Source organism: Vanessa tameamea, chromosome 13, assembly GCF_037043105.1.
Source record: "Vanessa tameamea isolate UH-Manoa-2023 chromosome 13, ilVanTame1 primary haplotype, whole genome shotgun sequence".
In the NCBI taxonomy this organism is placed as follows: Eukaryota; Metazoa; Arthropoda; class Insecta; order Lepidoptera; family Nymphalidae; genus Vanessa; species Vanessa tameamea.
The window spans coordinates 10,695,473-10,718,133 of NC_087321.1; the positions used below are offsets into that span (position 1 = coordinate 10,695,473).

General features: G+C 33.8%; 1 protein-coding gene across 1 annotated transcript in view; it reads right to left on the reverse strand.

Moving 5' to 3' along the window:
• Window positions 1–1,945: 1,945 nt before the first annotated feature.
• LOC113402470 (adenylate cyclase type 7-like) overlaps window positions 1,946–22,661 on the reverse strand; it is a 151,523-nt gene continuing 130,807 nt past the window's right edge. The window contains exons 6-15 of the mRNA XM_064216606.1: window positions 21,684–21,713; window positions 21,184–21,297; window positions 18,869–19,078; window positions 18,082–18,228; window positions 9,795–9,924; window positions 8,010–8,251; window positions 4,943–5,037; window positions 3,917–4,135; window positions 2,931–3,022; window positions 1,946–2,120 (exon numbers count right to left, since the gene is read on the reverse strand). Coding sequence (XP_064072676.1) covers window positions 2,001–2,120; window positions 2,931–3,022; window positions 3,917–4,135; window positions 4,943–5,037; window positions 8,010–8,251; window positions 9,795–9,924; window positions 18,082–18,228; window positions 18,869–19,078; window positions 21,184–21,297; window positions 21,684–21,713 — 1,399 coding nt within the window. The 3' untranslated portion in view covers window positions 1,946–2,000. The remainder of the gene's footprint in view (window positions 2,121–2,930; window positions 3,023–3,916; window positions 4,136–4,942; window positions 5,038–8,009; window positions 8,252–9,794; window positions 9,925–18,081; window positions 18,229–18,868; window positions 19,079–21,183; window positions 21,298–21,683; window positions 21,714–22,661) is intronic.

Sequence of the window (22,661 nt, forward strand, 5' to 3'; positions counted from 1 at the left end):
ATAACAGTTTTACAGAGCATTAATTTTTTTTTAAACTTTATAGTAGAAAAAGAAAAGAATAATTTACTTTATTTAAAATATCCTGGAATCCTATCGCAACGCCACGTAGCTTAATCTTACGATTCCACTGTGCCTTTCGAAGGGACCGAGTTCGTTGACATATTATACACGAACAGAATAATTATATAACTATGTCGAAGGAAGAGACAATTATCCTCATTGACATCGTCATTGGTTACAGGTCTTGTAGGCGTGATTACAATTAACTGTTCCATAATAATTAATTAGTTACATAAGAATTATTAACATTAATTTCTTGATTATATACCAATAAAATTTAAAAACAGTTGCTGTACAAATCATGACCGCGTGGTATGCTGGCAACAATGCTAGCAGCATTTTCCTGTTGAATCGCAATTTTGTTCCTCTGGGCAAAAAATGGACCAGTCTCTCCTGTCACCAGTGGAAGCAATAAGGCGAGGTGTTATAATTTTAATGAAGCTTTTTGCACGATATATTATAAGACATGAATATTTAGATCGTTTTTTCGCTTCGGCTTTTTCCGCAGCAGCAGCAGTTCTTAACATTGTTTCTCGGATCTGAGACGGGGCCAACGTGTCAACGTATGTAGCGTCCCACACAAGGGCCCGTCCTCGTTCCCAGGGAACCAATGTTAGTCCATCAGGTCTCTTACCATCATCACGACTAATTCCACGAGGCTCATTAAGAGTAGGCATTTATGGAATAATTTGTCCCAAGTTTTGTTAATGTTTAATAAAGTGATCATGTATTTTTTATGAAGGTTTTTGTACAACTATTCCAAGATCTCTGTTTCGACTGCAAATGAGACATAACATTATCCGGCTCTCAACACTATTTGCTTGATAATGACACTATTTCCCCATACCCGTCCTCGTTACAAGGGAACAAGTGTCAGTCCATCAGATCATTGAAAAATTTACGTTTATTTTGGGACATATACCTTTTCGGGCGTATACAAAACATCGCAATATTTTGTCGCAATCGGAGAAACGGCTTAGAAACACGTAGAGTACAAACATACTAATATTAACTTTTATTTATATAAAACAACTATCTAGCTGGTTCCTCTTATTTGAATCTACATTCCGAACAACAACATATGTTAGCTTTACATTTATGAACCGACGATTCAAAAGTGCTATTACAAGCCTATATAAAGTATATTTTGAATTAAATTTTAATCCAATATGACTATATTTAATAACTAGTCTCCAAATAGGTAAAAATAAGGATTTAGCGGAAGGACCAAATAAAATTTTATCAACATATATCCATCGGGACATTTATTACGTAAGTACAAATTTGTCTAAACCTAATCTAAAAAAATCTTCTGTAGTAATCCGAAGAGTCGTTGACTTTTAAATATGTGTCTTTAACGTAATCAAAACAATTTTTAACAAATATTTTCAGTTGACTACTCCACAGTAATGGCGGCGTTCAACAGTACCGCCAACTACCGATACGACGACGCTTTATCAGACCGACTACCAGTCAAATCGTGATTCCTCGTAATTTAAAAGATGGCGTTAGTGGTGCGCAGTTAATTATAATCCTATAATAAGCATTATATTATAAACACCGTGAATATTTCGTTGTATTAAAATTTTTGAATATTTAATTTTATTTCTATTTATAATGATTAATCTTAAGATATAACTTGAACTGGATTAAATGGCTGTTTATTTTATAAATAGTTTAATGTTAAATTTTAGTAACGTGTAAGTGAGTTTCTTGCCGGTTCTTGTCGGTAAAATGTACTTTCTGAACCGAATAAGGGAGTACCTTTACATTTAATGCAATTCCATAACAAATTTATAAGCGCTTTTATAAGCTTACTTAAATAAATAATAGTTTGGTTTGATATGATTTGGTGAAACTGAACGTAGCTAAAATAGTGATAATAAAAAACAAAACGGAATACTTTATTCAATAATTTATCAATCAACAACAAAATATAACTATTTAATAAGTAGTTCTAGAACATTCTGGTCGTAGTCCTGCAAACGACAGCGTGGACTCTCCATCTGGACTTGCCCGACTTTCCCGAGAAGCCAGAAGGTTTCCATCAAGCCTTTGCCCTGGAAAAAATAAGCTTACTTTAATTGAGCGCCGTAAGATTTCATCATATCAGAGAACCCACCGAACTCCACTTGGGACATTGTGAAAGCCTACTAAGATATTTTTTTGCTAAAAACTTTCGTCAATGGTGACTTTGTAGTAGGGTTTTGTGCAAGCCCGTTTGGGTAGGTACCACTAATCATATACTCTAACACCAAGCAGCAATACTTCATATTGTTGTGTTGAGGTTCGAAGGGTGAGTGACATAACATCTTAGGTGCCAAGATTGTTGGCTCATTGATGACGATAAGGTATGGTTAACATTTCTTACAGCACTAATGTCTATGGGCGGTGGTGATCGTTTACCTTCAGGTGACCCATTTGCCCGTCCGCCAACCTATAACATTATGCACGCCAAGCTCACACCGGGAACCAATCTACCAGCAAAAACGCTGCCAAGAAGCGTTTGGATGAGATGAGTGATGGCAATATAAAGGTAATGCCTTTCAAATTTAATATAAACATTTAGGATATTGAAAAAATAATTACGATTTAGGTGAAGGAGTTAATGATGGTATTTGGGATTGGGATTATTCGGACGTATTGTATAGATAGTATAAATCTAAGTTTTAATAAATCTTAAAATGGTTAGATCCCCAATTTGGATTTAAAAGTTGTTTGTATAATTGTATATTGAATAATTTAAAGAATATTAATAATATCGATAGTAAAAAAAAAATAATGAAAAACACTCGACGTGGATTATTTTATCAATATTCCAAATCGCATCTAAACCAAATATTTAGGAAACTATGAATTGCAATAATTACCGCGACATCGACCATTCCCCGTGACTCCACCATGTAATTTCCGATTATATCCAAAGCCGTCTTCGTCGTATGTGATATATGTATTTTCATTGCTGTGAATAAAAAAATGGTCTTAATAATTCATCCGACCAGCGTCAATGGCGCAATGGTTTACGGGCCGCCTAGCGATGTACAAAGTCGCAGGATCGATCCTGACCCCTTGGCCTTTTGTTGTCCCCACTCCTAACACAAGTGATAAGCTTAAAAGGAGGGGTAAATAGGAAAATTAGTTATTCCTTAATTAATTTGGAACATTGCTAGTATTATTTTTTAAAGAATAAATAAGTTATAGTTGTTAAATATATTTTGGAAATCTTCAAAAGTTACCCAGTATCTACAATGAACCTGGATCATTTGGTATTATTATTACTAATACGTCTACGATGGCCCTCTTCAACTCGGACAGGATAGACCATGGGATCGCTTTGACGAACGAGTCTGATTCTTCACTGCTAGCCTGTGTATACTAGAATGAACTCGACCTGATGTGTCAATCAAGGGTTCTCAAAGAAAACCATTCGGTATGAATGGCCAAGTGGATCCCTATAGTTCCTTAATGAACTCCAGGATCTTCTATCTCAATGTGTGAATTAACGAGTTTTAGGTCCAAAATAACTGACTCTCGACACCTCGACTTTTAGCACACGAATTAGGCATGAGCCGACACAGCTAGACGAAATATGAAGCAACTCGTAATAGCCGAAGGACTTTTATCGAATGACCTTGATTTACGAACCAAATGTGAACCCCTCCATAGCCCTCGCTATATTCGTCTATGGCGATCTATCGGAACCAGCAAGGGTTTGGATTTAGTAAAACTCCACCACATGACCACGTCATATTGTTTAAATTGTTCGTCAGTAAAAAAATATACCGTACACCAAAACATTAAACATTCTCTCCTGTTTTTGGTTGTAATTTGTTTATAAGATAAATCGTCAACTCACGTTCCCCCGTGCTCTCCATCCTACTAGCGGTGTTGATTGTGTCACCGAAGAGACAGTATCGTGGCATGGTAGCGCCCACGACGCCGGCGACGCAAGGGCCGGTGTTGACTCCAGCGCGCACTCGTAGCGTCTCAAGTGGTCGGTGCGGCACGCACGCGCCCTGCACGCTGCGCATCAACGCCAGAGACATATCCGCTATCTCGGACGCGTGGCGATTGCCTACAAGAATGGTAAGATAATTATTGATTAGTCTGTTTGCTAGATGCTCTGAAAGTTAGTAGATTAGAGGATTTTAAATCCTAAAGCTGAGTTAATACATACTAATGTGTTTTGCGCGTGTAGTTTGCGCGCGAAACTTCGCGTTTATTCAAAATATCTTTTAGGCATTTCAAAATCTATGATAGGTTTTGTTTTGATTTTATTCCATTGTAACTGTAAACCTTTTTTAAATGTATTTTTTAATGTAAAATACATTAGTTCTCTATAGCCGGCCAGTAACTTTTTTTCTTTCTCTAAAATAATTTTTTTGTTAAATCGTAACAATTTTATACCCTATAAAAATAATATATAGCGTTTTAAGACCAAACACAAAAAAACAATGAAATTCATTCATTAACTTAGCCCCAGGACTTTTTTTTCATTTCATTAATTTACAAAATGCTTTTATCTCCGATAGTTTTACATAAATTATACTGGCGACCAAAATAGGTCGAAAAGTTTAAAGTTTAAAGCCGGCTGAAGTCAAATCGGACGGTGCGGGAAGCGGGTACGTCCAACGCTCGCCCTGCTCGCGGCGTTACCGTTTTTACAGGCTATTGGACTAATTTGGTGTTTTACATTGTTTTCATTTCCATTTAAATTATTTTGTTAGAAAATTTCACTTTTTTATTATTAATCTATTTGTTTTTCCATCAATTTTATCAGCTGTATATTAAAGAGTGTCCGTCGGCTCCATTCTGTGTACTGTGTGTGGTATGTCCCTAGGATTTCCTATCCGGGGATATCCAAGATAAAATGATGACTCACCGTTCCGTTGAGGTAGTCCAGATACGACCATATACGCATCTCCTATCGTCTCCACTTTGTATACATTGTAATGCATTATTGTATCATCGAACATTCTGGAACATAATATATACTCGTATTGAAATTAGATAAAAAAATTACCGTTGATGTTTACCATAATGCTATAGATAAATAAGAATAAACAAACATCGTAGTATTGATTGAAAATCACTTTAATAATAAATAACTTCGAAAAGATAGAAAATTTATAATATAATAATATGATTTTTGGCATTTAAAAACAAGATTTTATCAAAATACGTAATAATCATACTGACATGTTTTCGTAATCCGAAATTTACTTAAACATTTGAAACGATTAGAAATATTAATATAAATGCAATGATAAAAAAACTACACAAAATTATAAAAGGCGACATGACTTAAAACAGATACAGAACGCGAAATAACATCAAAATATTTTTCTGTCTGTACGCTGATAGTTAGCATAGATATCGGTTATCGCTTTAAAACTAGAAAATACATACTGTTTGTTACAGTATTCAGTTTATGATCGATCTATCTATATAAATCTAACACAGCTTTACAATAAAATTAATTGGTATTCATAAGTAATGGAAAGAGCACATTTGAATAAAGTATATATTGATTTTGTCAACTTTTAATAAATCGAAAATATGTTAATTAAAAATATAAGATTCACATTTAAATTATTAGTATATACTACGTATTTCCATTTAAGTGATCAGTTATAATTATAATTACTTCGACATAATTCACCTCAATATAAAGATAGAGGTCGTAGAACAGAGATGAATGAAAGTGAGTAAATTTAAATCTATTGAATTACTTGTATACTCAATGTAATCAATATTTCTAGAAAAAATATTTAATTAATTTTTGAAATTAATAATTACCTAAAGATAATACTTGTACTTTATGTTTATGTAATAGGTAGACGGACGCGCAAATAGGCCAACTGATGGTCACCACCGCCCTTAGAAATTGGTGCTGTAAGGAATATTAACCATTCCTCACATCGCCAATGCGCCACCAACCTTGGGAGCTAAGATGTTATGTCCCTTGTGCCTGTAGTGTACACTCGCCCTTCAAACTGAAATACAACAATACTAAATATTGTTGTTTGAGGACAGAATACTTGATGAGTGAGTGGTACCTACCCAGACGGGCTCGCGCAAAACCCTATCACCAAGTAAGTATATATATAATAATTTTATTTAGCTTTTAATATATTTAATATGTTAAAAAAAAAAATATATATATATATATATATATATATATATATCCCGCTGAGTTTCTTTCGCCGGTTCTTCTCAGGTCCGAGGTGCTAAATTCTGAACCGGTGGTAGATTTTTGACAATCAATAAGTAAGTGTAAACACTTCTATATTGAATAAAGATTTTTGATTTGATTTGATTTGATTATTAGGATAAAACTGAGGCACCGTTGTGGGTCTTTGTCAGTAACTTTTAAAAAGACAGCAATTTTTTTTTATTCGTCCTTTTGTATCTCTACAGATGTATTGACCAAGTGGCCATTTTGTTTTAGTTGATTGAGCTTAGAAGATTTTTGTGTGTCTACATGTTTCTGTTACTAATCAACATACCAATTGAAATTTTTGACTTTCAGACGATTTCGGTGCATAATTATTATTCGATTTATATTGTTAATAAAGTACACTTTTTTAAATATATATATTTTTAAATATATATATATATAGTAAATTACAGAAAGAAGTAAGAAAAAGAGAATGACTTTTTTTTTAAAAAGTACGTGGACTGTTTTTTTTTTAATTTGATGATTTTTGTAAATGTTGGTTTTAACCAAAATATTGTAATTTAGATAATACATATACCATATCGAACGGTTGTAAGTGCCGGTTCAAACGATCAACGTTACCGATAACCCCATATTATAATCTAATGGCGATTATTTTAATTACATTATCTTTTAATAAATAAAACTGAATGCTTAATCATAATTCAATTGAATCTGATACAATTCTCTATATTGAATTAAATACTCAGTATAAATCCCCGTTAGCCGTTTGAATGTTTCCTCTTTAAGCCGAGATTTATTAGCTCTAAATCTTAGCATACATAACGCTGTTGCCACATCAGCGCCAAACTGCAAGATACAAATACGAAAGGTTTGTCGCTTGCGTTCTACGCATCAATTACCTCTACAGAAAATAAGTTAAGATTAATTAGACGACGATGACGCTCGTATGGCAATCATAGATGAGTATTTTAAATCGGAAAATATTTTTGTTAAAGATTTTTTTTTTGTAACAATATCCAAATGTATTGTATATCTCTCGATTAGTTTATATATATATAGGCATATATATATATAGGCACCTACCTCGCTACATCACTCCATAGTTGAGTGGTGAGTTTTAATCTTGCGTCTTTATTAACATATCAATGTAAATATTACCGTTAATCATCTACATAGTTTAATCAAATCATGTTTAATAATTTCACCTTACAAGATTAATTATAACGCAAAAATTATGTTTATGCCAGTAATACATACTCTTTTTTTAGGCTTTCACTGAAAATAATACTAGAGTCCCTTCGCGATGTTTTTAACGAAGTGGGAATATTAACAGTATCGTCACAATATATTTACAAAAATGTTATGTATATTCTCAGCAACATTAATCTCTTTGATAGAATCAGAGATAATCATTGTGTACGAGACGTAAGGATAAGCTTATAACGCTATGTTTCCGACTCCGCAAAGTCAATTAATCCTTCTTGGGGCAATTTACAAGTTATTCTCAAACATTGTTTTTTTTACATATGTTATATAAAATACATAATATATAGAGAAAGTAACTTTGTTCCAAGCGTGTGTCCTACGACACATCACTTTGTTATCGACTTTAGATATGCGCTTCACCGGTCAAATCTGATAGTATAATTCTAGTCACCGAACTATCGTGGTTAAGTTTCATCGTAACTGGCATCACTAGTATACTTGCTTAAAAGATACCAATCGCTCCTGCTTAAATATATTTGTCACGTAAAATTACACAAACCTGTACAGCATGTTTAACATATTGATGATCTCCATGGGCGTGCTGTTTGCAGATATATTGGTGAAGCCGACGATGTCGCTGAAGTAGATGGTGACAGCGTCGAAAGCCTCCGCCGGAACCGTCCTCTGAGCTCGCAGCCTCCTCAGCACCGGCATCGGCAACATCCTCGACAGCAACATGTCACTTTTTTGTTTCTCAGCCATCAGCTGTTGTGTACTCAGCTCTATGGATTCTGTGAATATCTGAAAATTGTTTATCTGCACTCAATTTTTGAGGTTTGATATTCGTTTAAAATGTATAAGTTAAGATTACTTAAGTACGCGTCAAAACAAAGAGATAACATAAATAGTATTTGAGTTAGTCAAAGAGCTTAAAAAGTTTACATAACATAAGCATAATCAGCCTGTAAATTTCCCACTGCTGGGCTAAGGCCTCCTCTCCCGTTGAGGAGAAGGTATGGAGCATATTCCACCAATGCTCCAATGCGGGTTGGTGGAATACACATGTGGCAGAATTTCGTTGAAATTAGACACATGCAGGTTTCCTCACGATGTTTTCCTTCACCGCCGAGCACGAGATGAATTATAAACACAAATTAAGCACATGAAAATTCAGTGGTGCCTGCCTGAGTTGTAACCCGTAATCATCGGTTAAGATGCACGCGTTCTAACCACTGGGCCATCTCGGCTCATAAAAGTTTATTAAGACAAAATTATCAATAAAACTTATTATTGATTATAAGAATACTTTTTGAAAAAAAACGCCTAGATTTAGGCTCGGGTTACGTCTAGGACTGATTAAACAATCATTGTGAATAACAGCATTGTAAATCTGTTTCTTTGAAAAGAGCAACTATGTAAGTTTCTTGACGTTTCTTCTCACTGGAGGCTCCTTTCAGAAACGATGGTAGTGTTTAAATATTAAAACATTAAAACGCTTTATTGTAAAGTTTACTCTAATAAAATACATTTGATTTGAGTTTATTTAATAAAAAAGTTAGAATTTAGAAATACTATTCCGGAAAAGGATTTAAGATTGTATTGAAAATCTCTATTTAACTAGCAAGGAGGTTTGACTTGGTGGTAGATCTTAATACAAGCCTGTCTGGGTACCACCGCCTCATCAGTTATTCCACCATTACAGCACTACTCCGGCTTGAAATGTGAGCCAACCAGTGTAATTACAGGAGCACTACAATTATTAAATGATAACGCCACTGATGAGATAATCTCTTCTATTATGTTCATTTAGAACAACAGTTAGGTATGAGTGCTTTTTTTAATAACTAATAATAAAACTTTTGAGATGGCCCGAGATGGCCCAGTGGTTAGAACGCGTGCATCTTAACCGATGATTTCGGGTTCAAACCCAGGCAGGCACCACTGAATTTACATGTGCTTAATTTGTTTATAATTCATCTCGTGCTCGGCGGTGAAGGAAAACATCGTGAGGAAACCTGCATGTGTCTAATTTCAACGAAATTCTGCCACATGTGTATTCCACCAACCCGCATTGGAGCAGCGTGGTGGAATATGCTCCATACCTTCTCCTCAACGGGAGAGGAGGCCTTAGCCCAGCAGTGGAAAATTTACAGGCAGATTATTATTTATGTAAAACTTTTCTTCAACAGTTTCAAATCAATATCTAATTTATTTGTCAATTATGATTTACATTGATGGTTATTTATAATAGAAATTAAAAGACGTACAGGTAGAATTAACTAAAGAAATAAATGTCTTAATAAAAAAAAAAAAAAAGTTTTAAAATTGAGTGAAGTGAGCTTACCTGTATAGTGGTAAGAGTGTGCTGCAGTAGCACAACGAGCACGGGTGCTGCGAACAGCACAACCAAAAGTACGCTCACGCCCAGCACTAGAGTACGTCGTGCGTTCCATATTTCCGTCGCAGCGGATTCCCTGAAAATGTATCCGTAGTATTCGCTTGAGTGCAGGACTTTAGGTAATCGCTTGGGTTGGTACCAAAAATCATCAGACAAGACCAATTCTACCGCAAAACAGCGATACTTAGTATTTTAGTGGCTATAGAAGCATTTTTACTAGCTAAAAAACAAATTTAATAAAAAATGCTCGAACCAGTCGGAAATTCAATCGGTATGACTTTACCCCATAGCCCACCATATCCCAACGCACTATAATTTAAATTAAATTCACTTCGAAAGATCATAATTTAGATAAATTACGCGTTAAATTGTAAGTAGTTTGTTCCGGTTCACAATATTTCGTTTTTTTTTTATAGCGTTGTTTGGTGGACGAGCATATGGGCCACCTGATAAGTGGTCACCACCGCCCATAGACAAAGGCGCTGTAAGAAATATTAAGCATTCCTTACATCACCTATGCGCCACCAATCTTGGGAACTAAGATGTTATGTCCCTTGTGCTTGCAGTTCTGTGCGTGTAGCTCAATCACCCTTCAAACCGGAATACTAAAATACTGAGTACTGCTGTTTGGCGGTAGAATATCTGATGAGGGGGTAATATTTACCCAGACGGGCAAACGCAAAACCTTACCGTCAAAAAAAGATACCTCTGTCCTATCTCTGAGAGGGCAAGAGAACCTACAAAGATCCGGAAATTACTTATACAACAGCTATTTCTTTAAAAACTATTTTCGTTAAAGTTTATACATAGTACTCGTGCTAGTTACAGAAATTAAAAAGTATTTCTATTGATACCACAAGAATTTCGATTTGTTGTATTTAATAAGTCACATATTTAATAAGAATAAAATACCGAATAAAATACTTCACAACCACAAATATATGTTCTTTGACACTTATATGAGGTTTCGGTTGAAGTAAATACGAATATTTATTATGTATATGTCCTAAATATTTAATAATTTTTAGTAAAAACAATTTAACTATTACAGAAAATTTAAATTAAATAATAGAATTATTATCTTTTGGACAGAGCGTATCGATTAATAATATATGTATTTTATATCTATTTAATATATATATATATATATTTATTTTATTAAATTCAATTGAAAAAAGATAATTTAAGTTATGATATTTAAATAAAATAAAATAATATATTTTACAATAAAAAATATTAAAGAAAGCAAAATCTGTTTTCTTTCAAACTTCAAGCAGCTAAGGTTAACTTAGCAGAAACAATAACAGCACTTACTCTGGTTTGGGCTTAAAACTCAGGACCTCATGACCTGCCTTTTAATCTAACCAGAAAACTAACATGGAAATTAATTACATAGGTATTACGGAATAAGCATGTATTTACATATTACATGAGTAAGTCCGTTCCATCTTTATTGAATCCATTTGTCTTGTGAACGTGTTCAGGAAATTAATGTAGGAGAATTTATTTGCATATATCGTTAGAGAGAAAATTCCTTCTAGATACTACACGGATATGCTTTCATTAGCAAACCAGTATCAGGATCTGAATTGGACCTTAAAGCGTTTGAGTACCTGTGCTTATAACTTGGCAATATCAGGAAGACCTGGTGACGAGAGTTTTTTTTAATTTTTTATTTGATAGCACTTGCACTGAGAAGTACCAGTTAGATTTGAAAAATTGATTTTGCATTTTATAGTCCAATATAGGAGAGTTAATGGAGATATAGAGCAGGAACTTTTAACACGATTGAAACCACCCGAAGCGATTCAAAAATGTTATTTAATAACATATTAATATCTTTCAATAATAATAATTCTAGATTCAATTATGACGATGATATGATTAATTATTAGGACATTAACCTTATGATCAGTAGTTAAACTTTCAAATAATCATTTTCCCTATCTACTTCACGTTCATAATAAATAATTCGCTTAAGTTTTATCGGACTAAAACGCAATAAATAATAATGTATATATTACATAGCAATTGAATGCCTTAACAAGTTTTGGCGAAGTTATCATAATTTTTTCGTTTTCCATGTTCTGCGATTTCGGCGGTCTCTCCGGTCCTGAAGCCATAGCGCTTGATGGCGTGGCCCTTCCAGTCTGCTCCGACTTCCGGTATCTCGGTTCACTCATTCAAGGCGATGGCGAAATAGATCGAACGGTGAAGCACAGGATTAACACAGACTGGATGAAATGGCGGCAGGTTACGGGAACAATTTGTGACCCCCGTATTCCCCTTAAACTTAAGGGGAAGATCTATATAAGACCATGGTCAGACCTGTTCTATATGGATCAGAGTGTTGGGCTATAAAAGGGATGACTGAAAGACAATTGCATGTGGCGGAGATGAGAATGCTGAGAGGAATGTGTGGTGTTACGCGAATGGATAGAGTAAGGAATGAGTACATAAGAGGAAGTTTGAAAGTGGCACCGGTAACCGAGAAGCTATCTGGAAACCGGCTGTCTTGGTATGGGCATGTTATGCGGAGGAATGAGGACCATGTTGTGAGAAAGGTTTTGAGAATGGATGTGGATGGATATAGAGGTAGGGGACGACCCAAGAAACGATGGATGGATTGTGTGAAAGACGATATGGTTAGAAAGAATGTTACTAGTGAGATGACGTCCGACAGAGAAGTATGGAAGAAGAAGACATGCTGCGCCGACCCCAAGTAAAATTGGGATAAGGGCAGGAGGATGATGATGAGATAGTTGTAGCATCAGCAAAATTCGTAAAAAATCATAAGATCACATCCGAATTAAGTGGTCTTCGTAATCATCATTTTTTTATATATTTCTTATGCGAAAATGATCTTTACGCAAACGTAATAATTTATAATGTCACATAACCAAACATTCGCCAAATTGACGATGGTTTTCTTTTTTTAATTTGTCGATGCTACGTTTAAATTGCGTCGTACTATAATACATATGCAGTTCTCATATTTAATTGATGATTTTGAGAGGAATTATGAACATAAATTAAGCACATGAGTGGTTTTGAACCGCAATCTTCGGTTAAGAAACTCGAAACCACTGAACTATGTCAGCGCTTCCTGTATTATCTGGAAAGTAATATGCAGGTATGCATGCCTTCTTGACTGTACTCATTGTCTAGTCGGTCACTGAAGTTGGCAACCATTTCATACGCATTGGGCCAATAATATTATGTTGCATATTTTTCGAATAAAATCAAGCATTTTTAAAGAGACGTTCTCCTCTAGTCTTTGTAATTGCTTCTTTTTTTAAGGTTTTTTTTATTACCTTTTATTGATCGGTTTATTTATAGTGTCAGTACTACAGAGCCGTAATAGCAAAAGAGGTCAGACAAGACATGAATCAAAGGCGATGATTCTGAGTTCAAACCCGGAGCAAGTTCACCCAGGGGCTTTATTTGTATTTGTAATTCATTGCGCACTCGGCGGTGAATGAAAATACCCTGAGGAAGCCTGCACGTGATGGATGAATCTGCAACGAGTATTCACTAACCCACATTCGGGCCAGCGTAGTAGATTAAACTAAAAACCGTATTCTCAAAGGGACAAGAGACCTTTGCCCAGCTGTGGGATATTCACAGTTGGGCTGTTACTTTAACTACTGAATTTTCATTTGCTCTATTTGTTTTTACGATTAGTTTTGTACTCGACTACGCGCAACGTAAGAAATTGTTGTTAATAAATCTACACGTGTCGGTTGAAATTTCCGGTCACTTGTTTATCCAACAACCTTCATTGGAACAGCGTGGTTGATTTAGCTCCAATGCTTCCCTTAAGAGTTTATAAGGCACTGCGCAGCAGCGAGATATTTACACACTGTTAATTTTCTTATACAATCATTTCTATAAAATTTAAGTTATTTATTGGAAAAAAATATACATGGTACATGAAAAAGTACAGTCCATGGCTTATAATATCACTAGTACTAAATATGCTGCTTGTGGTCTTACGACAAATTACCGATGTGATGCGATACGTTATAGTTTACCGTATATTCACCCACGGTACCATTTATTCAACATATATTAGAAATAAACAAAAGCCTATATTGTATACTAATATATTATATATTATATTATATATATATATATATATATATATTATATATATATTATTATATATTATATATTATATATTATATATTATATATTATATATTTATATATTTATATATAATATATAAAGCGGAAGAGTTTGTTTGTTTGTTTGTTTAAACGCGCTAATCTCAGGAACTACTGGTCCGATTTGAAAAATTATTTTTTTGTTGAATAGTCCAATTATAGAGGAAGGCTTTAGGCTATATAACATTACGCTGCGACCAATAGGAGCGCAGCGACAGTGAGAAATGTTGCAAAAACGGGGAAAATTATTCACATATGGACTTTCGATGCGTGCGCAGCATAAACGTTTTAAGTTACTCAAAAAATGTGTATGAAAGATCTTTTAATAATAAAAAAAAAGTCCGTGACACTATATGTCTATTTGTTAAGAGTGTGCTAGCAGGCGGGGCGCGGCGGCGGCTGAGGGGGAGGCGGGTCAGCCCCGCCGCCGCGCTCGCCACTCTCACCCGCGGGTGTAGTTCTGCGAAGTAGCAATTCACATAACGACTTAAAAAAATTAACATTCTTAATAGTTAAATTATTTATCAAAATTAGGTTTTGTTATCAGCTTATTTGCTCATTATTTTTTATCGTTTAAAATCGGTTACATTTAAATCATAATCTGCTGTAGTTTTAACTTACGATATAAGATAAAATTTCAATGAACATTCCTTCGTACTTTGCAAGTAAACAATTCAAACGTTTCACGCTATAAATAAGGTATAAAAATTACATTACACACGTAAAAAAGTTCAAAATGGCGAGCGATACTTTCACCGATGCAGATTAATCATCACTGAGAAAATAAATTATGCAAATAAGCAAATAGGTGAATATCGTTTAAAATGACTACACAAATAAATTAGTAGTTCAATATTTCAAGTAATTTCTATTACGTTCAAGCATATTCAACACGGTTGTACTATAATCACCTTATGAAATAATAACACCAAAGGAGAAACAATCTAAACTTCTTATTGTTCGGTTTGTTTATCTTATTACGTTTAAGTTAATATTGTTTGTTTTCAACCGACTTCAAAAAGGAGGAGGTTATCAATTCGTCTGTATTTTTTTTTTTATATGTCTGTTACCTCATAACTTTTCACTGGATTTTGATAATTTTTTTTTGTTTGAAAGGTAGTGCTTCCCGTGGGGCCCCATTTTAATTTTATCCTGTTACGATGATGGTATCCTTATGAAAACGATATAAGTCTTAAATGTGCATTATGTATGTGCGCGATAAATAGGTGAATAACTCAAAATTGTGCCAACCAATTTTAATGATTCTTTTTTTATTATAAAGGATATACTTCAAGGGTACTATGGTGAAAGTTTGGTAAGGTTCTGAGCATAGGATCCATGACAAAGTAACGGTACGGAAGGGAACGGAACAATTCTAAGGAGCACGTTAGCGATACTCGGCCGAATCTTTTAGAAACAAAAATTTTGACAAAAAAAAACCGACTTCAAAAGATAAAAAAAATAATATGCTCTAAAAAGTAAAAAATAATTGCTTATTATTCTACAACTTAATAATCAAGTAACTTATTCTACTTACCAATATGTAGGTACGTTCTGTGTTTCCACGCAAGGAGATAAGTATGTACCTACCCACTTTAAATCTAACTTAACACAAACCTATGAATAACAAACAATGATCACAATATTTTTTAGATTTATACTATGTAAAATGAAATTAAAAATATTTAGACTATTTAAAAGTCAGCAAAGTTATTACGATAATATATTATAGTTAAAATTATTGTTATTTTTGGAGGCGGTGTCAGCCAAGGTAGGTTTGTAAATATATGATATACTCCAAATTTGTAAATCTGGTCTATCGATAAATACACTTCTTCTTGATGTTTTTTTAAACCCTATACGTACATAGTGGTCCTATATAATGACAGAAAATTGGAATCAAAATTGAGTGTTTAAGCAAACATGTCTACCGTCAGGTATTACAATTCATGAACTTTTCTCCTAATCCAAGACAAAGAAAAGTCATTCAGATTTACTATTACATTTCCTGTTGAACGTTTTGTTTGTTTTGGCAGAGTATGAATTTTGTTTGTGATTTATTTATTTACAATTGACTTTTTCTTTTGTCTTACATCCAGATGTCGATACACCTGCATCGAATTGTTAACAAAAAAAATATTCGCAATCGTCCACTATTGTACAATATTTCTTTTATGTTTAAGAAAAGGGTTGTCATAATTGACCGTATAACAATAAGCAATAAAAACACAGATGTTGGTAATTTATTTAGACAAACTTTACCGGTAATTTTAAGAGGAACTAGAGCAGACATTGTAAGGTCTTGCCTTAAAAGTTCACCGTTATGGAAATTTGTCCATACCTTAAAACTATCTACGAATATGAGAGCACATTTGGGGGGAGGAAGTACAAATTTTCCTTCAAAGTTACTTTTAATAGGAGATGGAAAAGTACCTCATTCTGAAAATAAAATTGAAATTGATCGCGATTTAGGAGAAAAAGTGACTAGCATAGAGGATTTAATATCAAAAGTTTACCCTAATATCGTCGAAATAGAAAATAAAGATTACCAATGGATGTGTCAAAGGGCAATATTGGCGGCGAAAAATAGTAGCGTTGACGAAATTAACGACCTAATTTTAACCAAACTTCCAGGCGATATAACTACCTACACATCTATTGATAATGTAATGGATCAAGAAGATGCTGTCCATTACCCACAAGAGTTTCTCAATTTTTAAACCCGAGCGGCCTTCCACCACATTCCCTGAAGTTAAAAATAGGTGCTGCGATAATTTTACTCAGAAATCTTAAACCACCAAATTTATGTAACGGGACCCGCCTTCAAGTAAAATTCCTTCGCAATAACGTGATCGTTGCAACAGTTTTGACTGGTCCGGCAGTTGGTCAAACAGTGCTTATACCTCGCATCCCAATGATTCCAAATGATTTACCTTTTAATTTTAAAAGAATTCAATTTCCCATTAAGTTATCTTTTGCCGTAACCATTAATAAATCACAGGGCCAAACATTTAAACACGTAGGAATCGATTTACGTCAAGACTGCTTTTCACACGGCCAACTATATGTCGCGTTGTCAAGATCGGGTTGCGGGCAAAATCAGTATGTTCTTCTACCACAAGAAAATAAAACTAAAAATATAATCTACGCTAAAGTACTGTAAAACATATAATTAAATCTTATTGACGAAATATAATAACAAAAACCAACGTGAGCAATCAAACGATAATCATGATAGTGTTTCCGACAACTACGCGAACGAAGTCGCGGGCACAGCTAGTATTGTATATATTATTGTTGAACGAAGACTGAGTGACGTGGCTTGGGAAATGACGTCACCGGACAGACGACGTGGCATAAGAAAAGATATGACACGCGGTCGGCGAGACGGCCATTTTTTTAGTTGACAGAAGAGATAGAATTGAATAGTCGGTTGCTTATGATATGAGTTCTTTAATGTTTTTGTTATTTTGCTGTATATAATTGTTACTTATGTATATTTTTTCAATATTTTTGTGAATGATAGATTACAATATATATACACGTGTTTTGTTAGTGGTGTCGATAGGTGACTTATAAATGGGTCAATTGATGGTAAGTCACCATTGCCCATAGAAAATTTAACGATTCCGTAATTCTGCAATGCGCCACCATCCTTGGGATATAAGTTGTTGTAAACCTTGTGCCTTGTTACAATTACACTGGCTCACTCACCCTTCAAACCGGAACACAAAAATACAAAGTATCGGTGCTTGGTGGAAGAATATATGAAGAGTGCGTGGTACCCTAACTGGCTTGCAAAAAGTCCTACCACGAAGTGACCCTGTGACCTCTTAAATTTGTCTGGATGTACGCTTTAAATAAGAACCTCATAATATTCAATACCAATGAAATTAAGGTAATTGACATTAAGGCACTATTGAACCTACAGCTAAAAAAACAATCATCAAAATCCGTTCACAAACACAAACGCAGACCCAAGAAAAATGGTAAAAATTCATAAGATCGAATAAGGCGAATTTCTATCACAAACGCCACTAGTAGAAATAAATATTGAGTACGCTTACCGAACTACAATCCACAAGTTGTTGTGAATTTCTCTTAAATTGTCTAGGAAATTGTAGGTTTTCTCTGTAAAGTTGTACGACGTGTAGTGCCACGCGCCTGTCGCTATATTCGTTTCGTTCCAAAGTAGCAGCGTTGATGTTTTGTAACTGAAAATATAAGATTACATGATATTTTAAAAATATCTGAATCTTTATGACCGTTTTCAGCTATCGCGTTAAATTCTCAAGGAAGTGCCAATTGTGCAGTAAGTATTATAATGATATTGTAAGAGCAAATACGAGTGCAATCTTTAGTGTCTCAATCTGATAATCCAATGGGACGACAAATATGATGTCCTGTAAGAGTACATGTACATATTTAAGCACTTTCTTAGGGACGGGAGTGTAAATACTCCCAATTCCCAGACTCAAGGGTGCTACCGTACATTGCTCGAAACATCCAATGACATTTTATTGGCTCAACATGAACCTCAACCCCGGACCGCGGTATCTGTATACTTATAAACTACTCACTAGACATAAGAGACAAGAGTTTTTTAAATATAAAATTCATGAAATGTAACTGAGTATTTTAATTCTCAGCCCGACATTAAATATTTAATTACAACTACTGAAGACACTCATGTTTTGTTGTAAAAATAACGAAATTTTTCACCACTAACTTCTCTAATTTAAACAAAACAAGAATAATGAAAAAATCATCATTAAACAAGTTCGTAGCTTAATTTAATTTCAGCTATTACGACAGTGCATTTACTTTTTTACGGCAGTAGAAAAAAATACTCACAAAATTAAAATTTCCTCAAGTTCAGTCGTATTGATCCTCTCGACTTCCAAGTATTGGACAGTCGATTGCAGGTGTTCCAGCGCAACGGCCAGGTGGTTCTGCGCTTTTTGGATCCGTTCCAGGTTTTCAGGTGTTGAAAACGTGACCATAGTGAAAGCAATAGATAATTCATCCATTGTTTGCACGAGTTCATAAGTTGCTGACAACTGTCTGAAATTGAATGTATGAATAATTATTTTTTAACAGTGTTGTCAACGTTTGCGTAACTTGATCTGTTCGCTTCTTTTAAATTACATGACGGATTTTCATAAATACATAAGTTTATCTGTGGAAGGATCTATCGTAGATATGATACTTTTGATTTTTTACATTTACTAAGAGATACAACGAATTGTACTGCTATTAAATGGTAGGATTAAATAACGTCTAGAAGAAAATCTGCGCAGCATATGGTTTCACTTTAGTCTAATATATTACAAATAAATAAAAATAACTAAATAGAATACTAATATAAGCGTTTTATTTAAATAAAGAACTCAGTTTGTTCTTTTCAATTTACACCAATATTTTTAAAATATACTTTACGAGACATTTACATAAACGACTTAGAAAGAGAACGTAGCCCATATTTAAAGCAAAGTATAAGCAGATAGACCAAATAGATCCATTCTGATTATATTTTATTTATTAACTAGCTACCTATCCCGGATTCGCACGGGTCTTTATACAACTTTTATATCGAAAATCTACTTTTTTGTATTGTTCAGGCTAGGAAAGTTTAAATTATCAGTTTTTATCTACAATAATATGCTGGTATTATATATATAAACCTTCCTTTTGAATCACTCTGCTTATTATTGAAACCCACATTCAAATCCGTTGCGTAACTTAAAAGATCTAAGCCTACAGACGGCGGTAACTGTGTTTGATAATATGTATAGATTTCAATATCAATGAGATAACATTAACCGTACGATATCATATCAAGTTTTACGTTTCTCAAACCAGTAGTTTAAAACATTAATCTTTTGGCTAACACAAAAATGATCAAAGAGTCGTTCTAATTTGATGAGCAATTTTAATTCCTTTCATCGTGATGTTATAACTAATATTATATTAAAAAGTATACGTTTTACATAAATCGATATGTGCATTGAGACTATCCTCAAAGATTTGATAAGTTAGCCATAAACGCCGCTCCCTACAACAATTCAATAATGAGATTTTTTTGTACTATATTTATGAAGTGTACAATAAAATAAATAAACATTTTCATTTTATAAAAGCTAAGCGAGCAACTAAATCAATAGACCGGCAACGGTTGTTGTTGTTGACATCGGCACTGCAACAGACACAATATTTTAGACTGCACTAATAATATTTGTATATATCGTATAGAATCTAGATCTATAAATCATGTTTCGCTGATTTCCTTTGGAATTCCTTTGGAAATACTTTCCAACGATGCAAAAAGCTACCACTAAAAGCAATTACATTTTTAAAGTAGGAACTTTAATAACTTTTTCTCGCACTGCAACTAAAGATTGACGGGAATACCTCATGACAGTATATGTATATATCTTTGTATCGTTTGTGAAAATAAATAAAAACCAGACAAGTAGAGAATAAATGGTCTATCTACCAGATAAATGATTACATTTTAATAATATTCGTCCATAACAGCATTACGAGAGCATTAAAATTTGTCCAATCGAATAAATCCGACAGCCCCAAATCATTGTTTATAATGGATAGTCGGATTTGGCATTCACTGTATAACGCTGTCTGCGTGGCTTATATCTCGGATTTTACGCTTGAATTGCAGTAGCGTTGCTGCAACTTAACAATTTAAATCCAACAAACAAAAATCCTTCGAAATAAATTAAATTAATATAGTTGAATCATATTTATAAAGTTATTGATACTGTTATGAATACTGTTAATGATACATTTTGATAAGCGGTTGTTCTGTTATATAATGCTTTGTTTTCTCCTTTTGAATGTTAAATTACTAATAACAGGAAGGAAGCAATTGGTATGAAACAGTTTATTCACTACGATAAATATGTATAGTATATATTCTATTTTTTTTTTTTGGTGAGACCAAAACAGTATATTATAATCAATAGAAATTTAAACTTCAATCTTATGCCAATATTTTTATTATTAAAGCCTGTTGCTTTGGGTCGATTTTCCAAAACTTCTACCTGAATAGGCTAGGCTACTCTTTCAAAACAAATTATAATTAAACCAATATGTCATATCACCATACAATGCTGTTTAACAGCATTAGTTAACCAATGTTTTTTAATTACCTCCATACTGCTGAATTTGTGGTCCTCGCGTATTTCACGAGATAAACGAGTAACATAGCATTTATTTGTTGATATATTGATATCCTTTTGAACAGGTCCTCCTTCTTCAGATTTCTGGAACATATTTTTGGAAAGATATTCTGTAATATTAATACAATATAAATCTAAGGTTTTGTATGTAACTTAATCATGAACGTACTCATATAAGTAGGAATATGATAAGCAATATAAATTATTGGTTAATTCGTAGTGACATTTTTTTGTACATAATTAATAAAAAAATTAAGGTCTAATATGTATGTATCGTGTCTATATGAATAATTTGGAAAATTACTGACGCAATTTGTTTTTTTTCTAAATTTATCATGCTCTATGATACTATAAACATTTGAAAACATATTGTCCGACGGCATACGTTTTATGGTATTTGTGTAGAACCGAAAATAAAGTACAATACAATCCAAAATTAATATAGAATATGAATTATTGCAGATACTTACGATATGCTCAAAATATCCTCTCTAAAATGGCTGCATGAAATTTCAATGTACATTTTGTTATTCTACGTCTATACGAGTACACTCTATCTGAACTTTTACACACTAATTGCGAAATTTATATCCTAAAATACATAACGTTACTTAAAAGCTTAGTTAAAATTTATTGCATTAGTTCATTGCGCGTATGTCCTGCTCCCAAATCAATGGGCTTATTGAAATTTTCATTTTAAAAGATTTATTGACTACTGCAAATAAGAGTGACTGGATCACCACTAATTATAAATTTATATCATAATGAGTGGAGATCCAGTCCATATTCTTAAAAAGATGAGTCGAGATGACCCATTTATTAGAACACATGTATCTTAAGCGACGATTGCAGGTTCAACCCTGGAGAAGCACCACTGAATTTGCATGTGCTTAATTTGTGTTTATAATTTATGTCGTGCTCGGCGGTGAAGGAAAACATCGTGAGCAAAACCTGTATGTATATAATTTCAACGAACTTCTGCCAAACGTGCATGCGCATTGTTGTCTTGCATCCGTATCATGTAGATGCGAAGGGCCGAAGGTCGGGCTCAGTGGCGCGCGTTAGGGGAGGCCTATGTCCAGCAGTGGACTAATACAGGCTGATTATGATGATGATGATCTTGCATTGGAACAGCGTAGTGAAATACGCGTCAAACCTTCTCCCTTTACGAAGAGGAGGCCTTAGCCCAGCAGTCGGACATGTACAAGCGAGTTACTTTACCTATTTTAAAAGAATATACCAGTGTATTTTGGTTATCTGTTTTAATATGAAGGTTTCTTAGAGGAAGCATGAAGTGTTTAGATGTTATTTATTTCATATATAAATAAATTTAATATCCTATATATATAAACCTATAACCGGATGCTAATAGGGCATATCAATAACACTAACTTTTGGTAATCAGAATAGAAACGGTGTACAGATGTTGGTCGTTCTATATAACATAT